The sequence below is a fragment of the Lissotriton vulgaris genome, chromosome 2_1 (genome assembly GCF_964263255.1).
Source record: "Lissotriton vulgaris chromosome 2_1, aLisVul1.2, whole genome shotgun sequence".
Taxonomy (NCBI): Eukaryota; Metazoa; Chordata; class Amphibia; order Caudata; family Salamandridae; genus Lissotriton; species Lissotriton vulgaris.
Genome location: NC_141687.1, coordinates 1,947,150,974 through 1,947,165,507, shown reverse-complemented (window position 1 = coordinate 1,947,165,507; position 14,534 = coordinate 1,947,150,974). Strand labels below are relative to the sequence as shown.

Genomic DNA, 14,534 nt, shown 5'->3' with positions numbered 1-14,534 from the left:
TGATACACGATCCTCTCATACCTTTCAGACTTCCTCGCGGAAATCTGAAAGAAGAGGACGATCAGAACACAAAGAAGAACATGTGAAGTCCAAAGACGATCATCACGTTCCAAAAAATAAGAAAACTCACCAAAAAGAAGGTAGCAAGTCTTAAAATCAGACATGCCGAGGATCTTGAGGACACAAATCAAGAACGGGGAGTGGGCCCAGACAATGCTGGACAGCGCAGCAGAGGTCACCATAGCTTGCAGGATCCCGAAAGATCATCTGGAGACAGTGGATCTGAATGAAAACATTCAGGTTGAAACTGCCGGCACCAGGGTTAGTGGAGAAGTGTGGCTCACTGGTTAGAGGAGGCAGACCTGGAAGCAGAGGTCAGCCTGGGACCAGGGTTCAATTCCCGGCTCGGTGGGTCTTGAGTCCTAAAATGTCCATGGACTCGACAATTCTCGCTGCGGTGCCTACTCAATTCACGGGTTCACACTCTGCGACTCTGGGCAATAGCTTGCTTAATCTCCACAACGGCCCCTCGCGGCGGGATGCCTGGCTTTCACCTTGCGGATACCCTGCCGGGGTTATCTCACAGGGGAATACCAGGACAGGTTCCCTAAGCAAGCGCTTAGAAACCGCTTGGTGATTTGTGCTATATAAATTCCTGTACATTTACATTTACATTAGTGTACCCCACAAGTTATACGAAGTAACACTCCGGATAGAGGGAGTGGAAAATAAAAGCACTCTTCTAGGGAAAACTATCCAAGCGTTATGACATTCTTCTGGTTGAAAAAGACTGGCCACCTGAATTTGTCAGGGAGTGCCCACATGGTGAAGAGATGCCAGCCTTCTCAAATCATATTCCTAGTCACAAAAAAATACACGTATGCCAGAAAATGGGCTGCGGCCCAGGCTCCAGCAGTATATGAAAATCATGTGGGATGGGATGAGGACTCACCATAAGATCCAGTTAAAACATCAACCTACTGCTCAGAGGCAGTATCCAGTAAAGCAGGAAGCTAAAAAACAAGTCAGGGAGATCTTAGATCAACTTGAATACCAAGGGGTGATTCAAACACACACCTCGTCCATGAACAATCGTTTGTTTCCTGTCTCCAAACCAGACAATACATATTATCTAGTTTTGTACTACAGACATTTAAACTCTTGTTGCAAAACTTTTGCAGTACAAAATGCACACAGTACAGCACTGATGAATTAAATCGTTCGCAAAAAATATAAAACTACATTAGATATATCAAACGGTTTCTTCTGTCAAAACATTGCACCTGAAAGCAGGTACTTGACCGATTTCACAATAATGGGGACACAACAAAACTTTTGTCGTTTCCCCCAGGGATTCATGAACAGTCCTGGATTATTTTCAGCCAGAGTAACAGAGTTACAACATACGTACGATGATGAGGCATTATCTTATGTCGATGACATCTATCTTACAGATGATGACTTGGACAGGCATTTGAACAGGGGGAACACCATAATACTTGGTTTCGCCTCTGAAGGGTACAAATTCAATTTAAAAAAATCAAGAATTGCCCACCTCAACGTCCTATTCTTGGGATACGAACTATCAAGTGAAGGCAAAAGCCTGGCAGCAAACATTTTAGAAAAATGTGCGCTCCTCCAACCTCCAAAGACACTGAAAAACTTGCAGTCAGTTCTAGAATTCCTGAATTTCGGAAGAACTTACATTCTAAACTCTGCAGAAAGGGTTAAACCTCTCTACGAACTAATCAAACCTGATTTCAAACCTACTAATTGGACTCAAAACCCCCCGAAATTTTGCGTTTGGTGCAAACAGACATGTTGGCAACAACACATTTACAGACACGCAACAATGTACGCAACCTTGTAATCCGAGTCATCCCAGGGAGATGCGTATTCACATACCTAACCTTTAATGCAGGTGAAAAGGTACCAATAGCTTACAAATCACACTTGTACACACAAGCTGAAATGAAATTCACTTCAACAGAAAAAATTCTGACAGCTGTTTAGACTGCGGTAGCAATAGAGAGAGCCCTCGCGCAGGGGAAATGCATTAAAGTGGTTACTCCTGTACCTGCCTTAGAGGCAGTGACAAAAGCAAGCATTCCAAATGCAAAAGCTCTACATCCAAGATGGATACAATGGGTTAATACATTTTTGACCCTTACTTGAAGACACAAGAATTTCTCCAATACGAACAAGAATGTCCTCTGCCAACTGAAATTCTGCCTCTAGAATATTACGGCTGTATAATATATACAGACGGATCAGCACAGCCCGCAATTGTGGGTAAACAAGCTTATAGTGCTGCGTGCGCGATCGTTAAAGGTCGCTGGCGCGCTGGTAAATTCAGACCTATGGTCACAAAAACTCAATCTCTCGGAGACTGTACAGCTCAGCGAGCTGAACTACATGCTTTCAAGATGGCGCTTGAAAATACTGATTGCGAATTCCCCACACTCATAGTGTGCGATGGCACAATCAAGCATAAAAGGCTTTGGGAACAAGTAGTTCTTTTAAAGAAAGAACTACAAAAGACTCACGTGATCCATACACTGAGTCATCAGCGTGATGGCGTTCACGTTGAAGAAAATTCATTGGCTGATGAAGCCGCAAAGGCAGCTGTGCAAACGGCTTCTGTAGCTGCAATCACTCATTCAAAAACAAAAATAGACAGCGAAATAATACAAGCTGTCACTGCTTCAATAAAAGACAGTGGTAAAACATTACCAAAAGGCTTTCCACTTAAGTACTCATATATAACTGATGCAAAAAATGTTCTGTTTGCTCGAATCCCTGGAGTGGGGGATTGAGTAATTCCAAACATGGAACATAGATTAGGACTAATTTTAGCAGCACTTGAAGGGCTTGCCTCTGCACACGCAGGTGTTTCCGCCACAGTTTCATTATTAAAACAGCGATACTGGTGGCCACACATGAGGAAACAAACCAGAAACTATGTTTTGGAATGTGAAATCTGCAATGAAAGTTTCAACAGTAAAACGCCCGGCACAGATGCCCCTTCTAATTTCAGATAAACCATTAGCATGTGTTTACCTGGACCACTGCGGTCCCCTACAGAGGGATGGTAACTATAAATACATCATGGTCACAGTGGATTCTTGCACAAGATTCATTTGGATGTGGCCTCAGCACCCAAACTGTTATAAAAGGTTTGCGAGTCTTTATCGGACCATACGCGATCGGCACGCTACATTCTGACCAGGGTCCTGCGTTTAGCTCTAGGGCTTACAAGGAGGCCATGGCCAGCTTGGGCGTTGCATTGCGATTTTCGAGTCCATTCCATCCTGAGGGAAATTCGGTTGTGGAGAGAAAAAAACGTAACATAAAGCAATCTATAACAGCTAGGGCATTAGGTTTGGGTGATGGGTGGGTCAAACATCTAATAAGTGTCCAACGTAGTCTTAATAACCTGCCAAGAAATTCTCTGGGTGGAATCACTCCATATGAAATATTTTTTGGTACTAGAATATTGGTTGAAGACCTCGATCGTCATACTTCAGTGGTGGAACAAAAACCATTTGATATCAAAGATTGTTTGGCTGTTTTACAGGACTTAAATGAAACAAGAAGAAGTCTAAGCAACACCAGCGAAAAGCCAACGACCACTGAAGAAACACCACCTGTCCCAGCAAGACCTGTCTGGATTTCAAAGATTTGGGATCTAGTCAGAGGGAAAATAGCGCACAAGAAGAAATTTGGGCCTTCTTATATAAAACCATTACCTGTACTAGCAGTCCACGGATCAAGAACAGTCTTACTGTCGCCCCTTGCTGGAAGAAAGGAGAACCAGTTTGTGCCCATCGACCTGGTAAAACACATCATGTGGCCGATAATCAGTAGTAGGCCCAGTGGACTCCCAAAATGTAGCAGACGACCTAATCTTGCTACTCTCCAAGAGGTTCAAACTGAAAGACTCATCACATTTGAAGATTCTGCAGTGAGCAAAGAAGGACTATGCAATAAAGCCATGGAACTTGTAAACCCAAATAACAGTTCGTCAAGAAACTCCCATCTACAATGAAGTAGCATCTGACTGTACAAATATGTCAAGGGAACAAGCAGCTCCAGCGATTTCAAATAATCCGGATGCAATACCAACAATTGACAGAACTGCATCTGGCTTTTCATCAACTTCAATACCTTTTCTGAGGATCCTAGTGAGCCTGAAACAGCGAAAACAAACACAGCTTTCTAGGAACAATTAATGGAACTTGGTCAAGAGCTTGCAAAAACATATTTAGTTTCTCCATGGGTTGAATTTTGGATTGTGTTAGGTGTATTTTTTCGACTACTATGGCTCATTCTTTTTTTACGTTTGGGAAAGTTGATAGATGGAAAATACAGTAAAATGGACACAGCAAGTAAGAACTTCAACTTGCTCCTGAAGCCACACAAATCATCTCATCGTGATCAACGAGACCTGTCATCAGTGAACATCACCGCGATTTCTCTACCTGGTGGTATAGCATGGGATACAACTGATAATGACATTTATGGCCCTGTTGAGCTGCTAAAGATTCAACATCAATTTAAGGTTTCCTTGAGTGATTTTGTTTCACCTAGTAGATTTTCAGATGATTGGGACTTTGAGACTGTTAATAAAATGATGACAGACTTAGACATGTCAGCAAAATTTGTAAAACATGAATACTTAGAAGGTTCATCAAATTATGAAGAAATGTATTGTTTCAATCATTTTGGTCATCATTATTTGCATAGATCTGCAAACCCTAGAAATGTTTTAACTTATAATCAATGGGAACATTGTCCGACACCTCTGAAAGGTAGCTCTAAAACATTCTATAGACAATTTCCATATTTTGCAGGTTTCAATGTCACAAACCCAGAAAGCTTTAACTTTAAAAATGTTAATAAGACAGGCATGAAAATTATGTTAACTAATACTAAGCAAATTTATTCTGCGGCCTTTTATGCTCAATTGTCCACATTAGGCTTTGACTTTTGGAAAGACAACATTGAGACAAAAACTGTCTGGGGCACAAAAGATTGGCAAGTACAAGGTTTAGAAGGTTTATTCAGAGCCTTCATCATCCCAGAACAAATACTGTTTTTAAATGACATCTTGTCTTGGCCTGGCTAAGATAAAATATTTTAACAAACCGTCCATACCTAAGCCCACACCTGATAGTAATTTAACTTCAGATGAGGGGGTAGACGTAAATTATATTTTACAACAAAACAGAACAAATCCTGATTGGAAAAAATGGTTAATCTGGCCCACAGACACGAATAACTGTCAAGATAGATTCCTGAACAAGACACAAGGGTTTACAGTAACTCGGCCAGATCCAAGATATGTCCAGAGACAACATACAGGGATAATAACAACTTAAAGTGTAGGAAAACTGTGCCTTGAATGGCTACAAAAATTCACACTCCCAGATATAAAACAACACTTATCTTTGCTTAAAGATGGCGTTGATTTACGAGAATTCTTACTTGGTCCTCGAACTCAACGTCATAAACGTTTCATATACGCTGGTATATACGCTGCTTACAATGAAGCATGGAAAATCACGCAAATGGAAACAGCTGAAAGAATATGAGAAATTGATCGTATTAATTTAGAGAAAGCACTCTCTGTAGTTGACAATGGGTTAACAACTCTGTCGTCCAGAATTTATTCTTTGGACAGCATTGTATCCTCAGGCATAGACATAATGGAACAGGACTTGCTAATGTTACAACATGGCCAGTCTCAATTACATTCTATAATGCTGTTGGGCTGGACGTTACAAAACCTTCGTTCTGGCTATGTGCTTTGGCATCTAATCAACACTACGTCATTGTTTTCTGTATTTAACCTTACAGGTGCTGCTGCATAGAAAAACTGGAGAGATTACCATTAACTGTTTCTGATAATACATGGCACCATCACGATACCAGTGACGATTTTCCAGTTTCAGTATTGCTTAAAACATATACCAGAAGGCCTATTTGAAAGGTTGGGGAAAGAATACATTAGGTCGACCTGGGATTTACCATACACACACACGCAAATGTTGGAGTGGGGGTAAGGAGGTATTTCTTAGTGGTAAACGTTGTAAAAACTCACTAAGCGGTACACTGTTGTGTCTAGGAATTAATTTACACGGACCCTGCAAGGGTTCTTCCAATAACCTTTCTTGCCACCTGCTGGGTTCGTCCACAGCAGTGATAGATCCAATTTTTAGTCAGCTTTACAATGGAAGCTACATAATGCTGTATGATCACAGCTGTTGTGGAATGATGCCAGGGACAGCATATCCCGTAAGTGTGTCAGCCAGGGTCACTTGTATGCAAGTATAGTTTCCTAAATCTAGAACAGACTGGGAGTCTCCTCTATGGCCTTCACTGAACATCTCTTCTATTCAAATTGATACTTTAAGCAGAATGAAAGCCATTCTTTCACAAAAAAACGTGACACTGACCTCGTCCAGAGAGAGTTATGATCTGCAAGTTGCAAGGACTTCTGCTGAGATACATACATTATTAACAACAAACTGCCCAGTACATTTCATAGAAATGTTAGGTCATATCTTAATCATGTCTGATACCAGTGGTATTGCATTTAAGATGATTTTTTCGGGACTGTTAGCACAGTTTGAAGCAGTCCTGGGCATTTTTCCTAACTTTGTGCACTCTGTGTTCGGCGGCCTGCCTCTCGTCTTGGGACTCGTAGCAGGGATCCTATTTTTATTCCTCCTGCTCCGTTATGGCAAATCCGGCGACCAGTGATACCCAAATCAGCATGGAGAATGCTCTCCAGGCCATTCGGTATAGTGACAGAATAACACAGATCCTTGGCCTGGCTCGTTTGAGAGATCTGAATACTACATGGTTCCTGTCATTCAGACCAATCTGGCAAGATTGCATCTTACCTGTTCTACGATGCCTGCTTTGTGGAGAAAAATGCGTGTTAGATATCTGTCTAACACTACTATCGGCAATGCCAACGGATGTTGACGAGTTACTGGGTCCGGTAACGGCTCATGTGTTGTGTTGGCCCCAACGGCTACCAATCCTGATGACGGCATTCATTGAGATCTCACCGGCAAATCCAGCAGGAGGTGAGATACGCAGACCAACAGGCACACAGGTACCATCTGCTATGAACATTGCTAATGCGGCTGACAGTGATGCGTCACATCTGTGTACAATTGACCTTCTTAATGAAGTGGTTGAACTTTCATCTACTGTGGTAGACGATTTCTTTGCCAGCCTTGATGACCTAATGTTTTCCCCTGACACCGAGCATAACTTTTGAAATTAGCACACAGCGTCCTTTTCAACTCTGAAATTCAACCTTCATTTTTTCAAAACAAAAAAACTTCTAACTTTGGAACTGTAATTTTCTACGATTTGATTTGACTTTTTTCCAAATTAAAATGAACTTTGGCACAAAGCAATCTGCTTAACCCTTTCGCTGCGGGGGTTAATCCCCCGCTGTGCTGGGGGGAGGGGGGCGCGCACACTGCCCGCATGCTCATGACAAGCTCAGCTTGTCATGAGGCACCGCGCTCCTGTGCTCATGACGAGCTGAGCTCGTCACAGGTGCATTGGCTCCCATGGAACATTCAGCATAGCAGGGGCATTCTCCCCGCACCTGAGCGTTCCACGGGCCATGATGAGCTGAGCTTGCTATGAGCACCGGAGCGCCGTGGCTCATGACGAGCTCAGCTCGTCATGAGCATGGGTGGTGTTAAAGTAGAACTATTCTTAGAGAACAAGAATTCTTTGAATAGTTCCTAGGAACAATATTGACCTAAAACACTTACCGAAGCCAAAACAGTGTGTATATTCTGCTATGGTATGGTCTCGACCTTTTTTTCTGTATTTAGAGCCATTTCATAAATGTAAATTTTGTGATTCATTCAGTTAGCATTTCTATTTCATATGCTTACAAATTAGATCATTGCTTGTAAATGCGTACTGTACAAATGCTCATCTTTTTTTGTGTGCAACCATTTTAAATACATATCATGTATTTTTGTTTGGCATTTTAAAACACTTGCTCTAGCTTATATGTTTTAGTACTTGAACTTAGATGTACAGGATAACGTGGAGTGGGTGTTGTGGAACATTTTAGGACCCTATTGTAATTTTCCCGATTCATGCCCTTATATAGGTATAAATCACTATGTCCTTATATAGGCATAAGAATCATAACCATATTTAGACATAGCTCATGCAGTCCAAATACGGCAGGGCTACTTCCACTAGTTCCAAAAATCTACAACGAATTCTTGGAAAACTCAGCTTCAGCGGCTAGGAACTTCCCCTTGCTCGAATACTCAATCAATCAATCAATCAAAGCATTTATATAGCGCACTACTCACCCAGAGGGTCTCAAGGTGCTAGGGGAAAAGGGTCCGCTACTGCTCGAACAGCCAGGTCTTGAGTTGCTTCCTGAAGGCGAGGTGGTCCTGGGTCAGGCGGAGGTGGGTCGGGAGGGAGTTCCATGTCTTGGCGGCGAGGTAGGAGAAGGACCGTCCCCCTGTGGTGGCTCTTCGGATGCGGGGCACGGTGGCGAGGGCGTGGCCGGTTGATCGAAGCTGGCGTTTGGGAGCGTAGAAGTTGAGGCGGCTGTTGAGGTATCCTGGTCCTTGGTTGTGTAGGGCTTTGTGTGCGTGGGTGAGGAGTCGGAAGGTGATTCTCTTGGTGACCGGGAGCCAGTGCAGGTCTCTCAGGTGTCCGGAGATGTGGCTGCGGCGGGGGATGTCCAGGATGAGTCGTGCTGAGGAGTTCTGGATCCGCTTAAGTCTTTTCTGGAGTTTGGCGGTGGTGCCGGCGTAGAGGGAGTTGCCGTAGTCCAGATGGCTGGTGACGAGGGCCTGGGTGACCGTCTTCCTGGTCTCGGAGGGGATCCACCGGAAGATCTTTCGTAGCATGCGCGGGATGTTGAAGCACGACGAGGAGACGGCGTTGACTTGTCTGGTCATGGAGAGGGTGGAGTCCAGGATGAAGCCCAGGTTGCGTGCGTGGTCTGTTGGTTTGGGTGCGCTGCCTAGGGCGGGGGGCCACCAGGAGTCGTCCCAGGCGGAGGGTGAGGATCTCAGAATGAGGACTTTCGTCTTGTCCGAGTTCAGTTTCAGGCGGCTGTTCTTCATCCATTCGGCTACCTCTTTCATCCCTTCGTGGAGGTTGTCTCTGGCGGTGGCGGGGTCGTTGGTGAGGGAGAGAATCAGCTGGGTGTCGTCGGCGTAGGAGATGATGTTGAGGTTGTGCTGGCGTGCGATGTCTGCGAGGGGGCTCATGTACACGTTGAAGAGGGTTGGGCTGAGCGAGGAGCCTTGAGGAACGCCGCAGATGACTTCGGTGGCTTCAGATCTGAACGGGGGGAGGCGGACTCTCTGTGTCCTACCGGCGAGGAAGGAGATGATCCACTCCAGTGCCTTCTCCTGGATTCCGATGTTGCTGAGTCGCTGCACTAGTGTACGGTGGCAGACAGTGTCGAAGGCCGCGGAGAGGTCTAGGAGGATGAGGGCCGATGTTTCTCCGTTGTCAAGCAGAGCTCGGATGTCATCGGTGGCTGCGATCAGGGCGGCCTCGGTGCTGTGGTTGGCCCGGAAGCCAGACTGCGAGAGGTCGAGGGATCCGTTCGTCTCGAGGAAGGCGGCCAGCTGCTTGTTGACTGTCTTCTCGATGACTTTTGCAGGAAACGGGAGCAGCGAGATGGGGCGGTAGTTCTTGAGGTCGGTGGGGTCGGCTGATGGCTTCTTTAGTAGAGCGCTGAGTTCGGCGTGCTTCCAGCTCTCCGGGAAGGTAGCGGTGTCGAAAGAGGTGTTGATGATGTCCCGCAGGTGGGGTGCGATGACAGCGTCGGCCTCGTTGAAGACGTGGTGAGGGCAGGGGTCGGTAGGAGATCTGGAGTGGATGGAGTTCATTGTGCGGACGGTGTCTTCGGTGCTGATCGGGGTCCAGGCGCGGAGGGTGGTGGTGGGGGGCGGTGGTTCGGTCGTGGCGTGCGTCGGTTGAGTGCTGAAGCTGTTGTGTATGTCCGTGATCTTGTTGTGGAAGTAGGAGGCGAGGGAGTTGCAGAGGTCTTGCGAAGGGGTGATGTCGTTGTTTCCGGCGTTGGGGTTGGAGAGCTCTTTGACGATGTTGAAGAGTTCCTTGCTGTTGTGTGCGTTGTTGTCCAGTCGTTCCTTGAATGCGGTTTTCTTGGTGGCGTGGATAAGTTGGTGGTGTTTTCGGGTGGCGAGCTTGAGGGCAGCCATGTTGTCCGGAGTTGGGTCTCTGCGCCAGGTTCTCTCGAGTGCTCGGCAGTTCTTCTTGGAGCTCTTGAGTTCGTCGGTGAACCATGGGGCTTTCTTGCTACCGGGTCTGCTAGGCGGGGTCTTCAGAGGGGCGAGGTCGTCTGCGCAGTCGCTGATCCACTTCGTGAGGTTGGTGGCCGCTTGGCTGGGGTTCGTTGCGCTGGTGGGTGGGTTCTTGCTCAGGGCGGTCGCAAGCTGGTCAGCTGGGATCTTGTTCCAGCTTCTGCGTGCAACCTGTTGCTGGTGGTGGTGGATCGGGTCCTTCTGAAGCTGAAGTGGACGCAGCTGTGGTCCGTCCAGTGGAGTCCGGTGGCGTGGCTGAAGGCGATGTCCTTGCTGGATGAGAAGACGGGGTTGAGTGTGTGTCTGGTGTAGTGGGTGGGGGTGGTGACCAGCTGCTTGAGTCCGAGGTTGGCGAGGTTGTCCAGCAGGGTGGTGGTGTTGCGATCGTTGTTGTTCTCCAGGTGGAAGTTGAGGTCCCCGAGGAGGATGTAGTCAGCGGAGGGGAGGGCGTGCGGGCTGATGAAGTCAGCGATGTCTTCGCTGAATTGTGTGTGTGGTCCCGGGGGTCTGTAGATGAGGGTGCCTCTGAGGGTGGTCTTGGGGTTGATGTGGACCTGGAAGTGCAGGTGCTCGGCGGGTGCGAGGGTGTCGTTGGTGTTGGTCGTGATGCGGATGGTGTTCCTGTGGATGATGGCAATGCCTCCTCCGGTGTTGTTGATGCGGTCCCTTCGGACGATCTTGTAGCCGTCTGGGATGGCGATGGCGATGTCGGGCGCTGAAGAGGCGTTCATCCATGTTTCCGTGAGGAAGGCGACGTCTGGGGCTGTGGTGTCGAGCAGGTTCCAGAGCTCTACGGCGTGGCTGTGGACGGAGCGGGTTTTGAGCAGGATGCATTTCAGGTGGCTGCTGCTGTTGCTCGTCTTTGTCTTGGTTGGTGCTGGAGTAGTGCAGGTCCGGATGCAGGTGAACTTGCAGGAGTTGCAGCAGAAGGGTCCGTGGGTGCGCCTCGGGGTGGCTCGGTAGCATCCTGGGATTGGGCCGGCGTTGAGTGCGCTGAGGGTGGCGGCGTCGTACGTCCGGCGGGTGGGCTGGGGTCTGCGGGGGCCAGGGGTCCTGGCGCTGGGCGCGGTCCAGGCACGGACGGGCGCAGATGGGCTTACCTTTGGCGCACCTTCGGTGCTCAGTCGGTGCTCCCGCTGCGCGCGTCCGCTGCACGGTCGGTCTGGGGGCGTCATAAGAAGGGAGCCGGGAGGGAGGGTCTGCTGGGAGGCGGGGAGTGCGTGGGCCAATCGGCAGGCGGGGGCGTGGTCGCGGCAGGTACCGGCGGGAAAACCTATGCGGGCGGCCCTGCGGCGGCTGGGGCGCCGGGGATCCGAGGTGAAGCGGCCCTTCGGCGGCTGGGGCTCCGGATCGTCGTCAGGCAGGCAGCAGGTAAGGAGGCAGGCAGAGCAGGCGGGGAGCGTGGGGGCAACCAGGCCGTGGAGGGCACAGTGGAATACTGATTTGTCCAAGAACTCCCGGAGTTTTCAAAGAACTGAGAGTCTTTAATGACGTTATTATGTCCACCTTTACGTCAAACTCGGCAACTTCAAGGTATATGCCCACACTTGCCTTAGCAAACACACATGGTTTGGAGCAGTTCGACTATCTACTTGCCCGACGCATCTCGCTACAGCAAGTGCCTAAAGAAGCCGACCCTCCAGCAGGCGCACTGAGAGAAACACTGTCTTTTCTCCTGCCGAGAAATCCAGCTCCAGTGTTTCCGAGCTCCCCTTCCGGGGTGTTGGGAAATCGAGTCCTGCGCCTGACCTTCTTCATTCCAAATCAAGGTACGGAGCTGATTAGAACCTAAGAGAAATCTTAGACAGATTCTTGGCAAAGAATAATACATTTATTCTACACCTCACTTACTTCTTCCCTCGTACTAAGCTTACGTTAGGTACATCGGGGTAGGCGTATTTTAGAAGCACCAGTTGAGTACTTTTAGCCTCTGTTATTTATGTATGTATTTATCTATGGTCTAGGAACCATACAATGCTCTTACAGTATTATTTTATTCTACTCTTTTTACTGTATGCATTATATTTTGTAACCAGTTTTACGATTGTTGCAGTTCATTTCTTATGCTTGAGAAAGAAGACTGTTCAATAAATCCTTTTATTGAAACCGCCCGTCTTTCTACTTTCTCTGCATCTCTGATGAAACGAAGCAGGCACGATTGAGTAAAATAACTATCTATTGTTTCCACGACTCTGAAGATCAGTTTTATCTTGGGGAAACAAAGTTGTCATGTTTTTGCGGTTGTCAGAAACTAATCCCTTTTTGTGAATTCGAAAAAGTTTCTTGTGACCTCTGAGCTAGCTGGCACTCACAATTAAGTCTAATATATTCAATAGAGACCCAGTCGACCTAAGTCCTACGTCAAATCTATAGGATATGTTATTCCAATGTGCAGAGCCTATTGGGAATATAGGAACTACACTACAACACGAAACATAACACCTGCATCTGCATAAGGCATCCAAGAAAGATGGGACTTTAGGAATATCAGCCATAGGCTGGGGTGCTCTTCATAATTGATTAGCCATTCTTTTTAGCAATGAAGATTGTTTGTTCTTAAGGTAGTGATTATTAATACTTGGTACTCGCAGATGCTATCACGTGTAAACCAATAAAGAACGTATTATCTGACTCCCTCTGTTCTCTTTTTTCAGACTGGAACCTTTCGTGTCATTTCTGAGGAGGAACAGGCTCTTCGCACCAAGTTGGAAAGACTAACCACAAAGGACCATGGCCCGGTCTTCGGTAAATGTGAGAAACTCCCTCCACACACTGTTCAGAAGGTAAAACAAAGCCTAAAACCTAGTACATTGAATTGTGTTCATTTAGTTTATTACAGGCCGACTCAATCCTGAAATTTTACTGACAAGTATGCAAATTCATTGAAAATATTGAAACCACCTGCGGGGCGAGCAGAGCATTTGAAGCTGTAAGATTCTATAATGCATGCTTTCACAATTGTAGCTCCCAGACAAGAAATAATGATTATTATAAGCGCTGGTTCTCGAGGACTACATGAAGACAAGGAACCAGGAAACACGAAAACAACTTTGCAGAAAGGAGCACAAAAGTACCCTGATAATTCCCGAATCCATTAGCACTAGTCCGTACGTTTCAGTTTGTGCGGGCATTTCTGGTAATGTGACTTGCAGCCTCCCTGATAAGTGGTATTGATTGAAATGGGAGCCTGGCATGTTTTTTGCCAGATTATGTGAATGTCCTACTTCTATGTTACTAACCATTGGGTCAGGGTTCACTACAGTCTTTCTCTTTCTATAGTCTGGTCTGTTATGTTTGCGCTGGTAAGCCAGCTCAACTGTTAGAATGCAGCAAGGGCCATCTGTGCACCCGGAGCAGTAGCAAATTAATTGGTGTGGCACATTTTGGTTTAATTTGATTTACTGTAAGCAATGCATAGTTGCTGTTCAACTTCTAAACCATCCAATTTTGACAACATGTTAATATTCTGACCTATGATGCTGTAAACGCATGTTGGCATGCATCAAGCGTGTCCTCCATTAGCCTGACTTTAATATTAACTGGTGGTCATTTCTTATTGTTGTGTGCACGACCAGTTTAAAATGCAAAATACGCAACGAAATCAAAGGATGCATTCTAATAAAATATTGCAAGGCTATTTTTGTGCCACTAGCAACATGCCCACCAGCCACTATTATCAAGTACCTAACTGAACATGACTCTTGCTCTATCCTTTGGTATAGGAGCCTCCTCAGAGCCCTGACATTTGAACAGGGCAGGAAGAATTCGTTGGGGATGCATTTTTAGCCTGAAGGTGCCCTATATTAGCTCCAATTTGTTTTATGTCGTCCCATTCTTTACATCATTAAAACGATGCATTGATGCTAATATTAGGGAAACTCATGCCAGGAAAAGAAAGGGAGAAATCATTCAATTAGGCCCCGGCTATATACAGGTGACCGCTGATTCTGAATTTATTAAATACTTGTTCGATAACAAGGGCAAAAACATGACTGTACTCCAGACACCTTCCATGTGTGACCACTGCAGTTATACATCTCCATATTGCAGGGACATTCATGGTTCTTGTTACGATATTTCACTTGATAAATGTGTAACACAGAGAAAGTTTGCAACCTTGTTATACCCATGTTCTATTAAAATTAACAAAATTTGGTCTCATACCTTGAATGTAATCATTTGCAA

The 14,534-nt window shown here is 46.2% G+C and overlaps 1 protein-coding gene across 1 annotated transcript in view; it reads left to right on the top strand.

Moving 5' to 3' along the window:
- Positions 1–14,534, top strand: part of RLBP1 (retinaldehyde binding protein 1) — a 215,994-nt gene that overhangs the window by 49,518 nt on the left and 151,942 nt on the right. Inside the window, exon 3 of the mRNA XM_086958978.1 lies at positions 13,004–13,132. Coding sequence (XP_086815104.1) covers positions 13,004–13,132 — 129 coding nt within the window. The remainder of the gene's footprint in view (positions 1–13,003; positions 13,133–14,534) is intronic.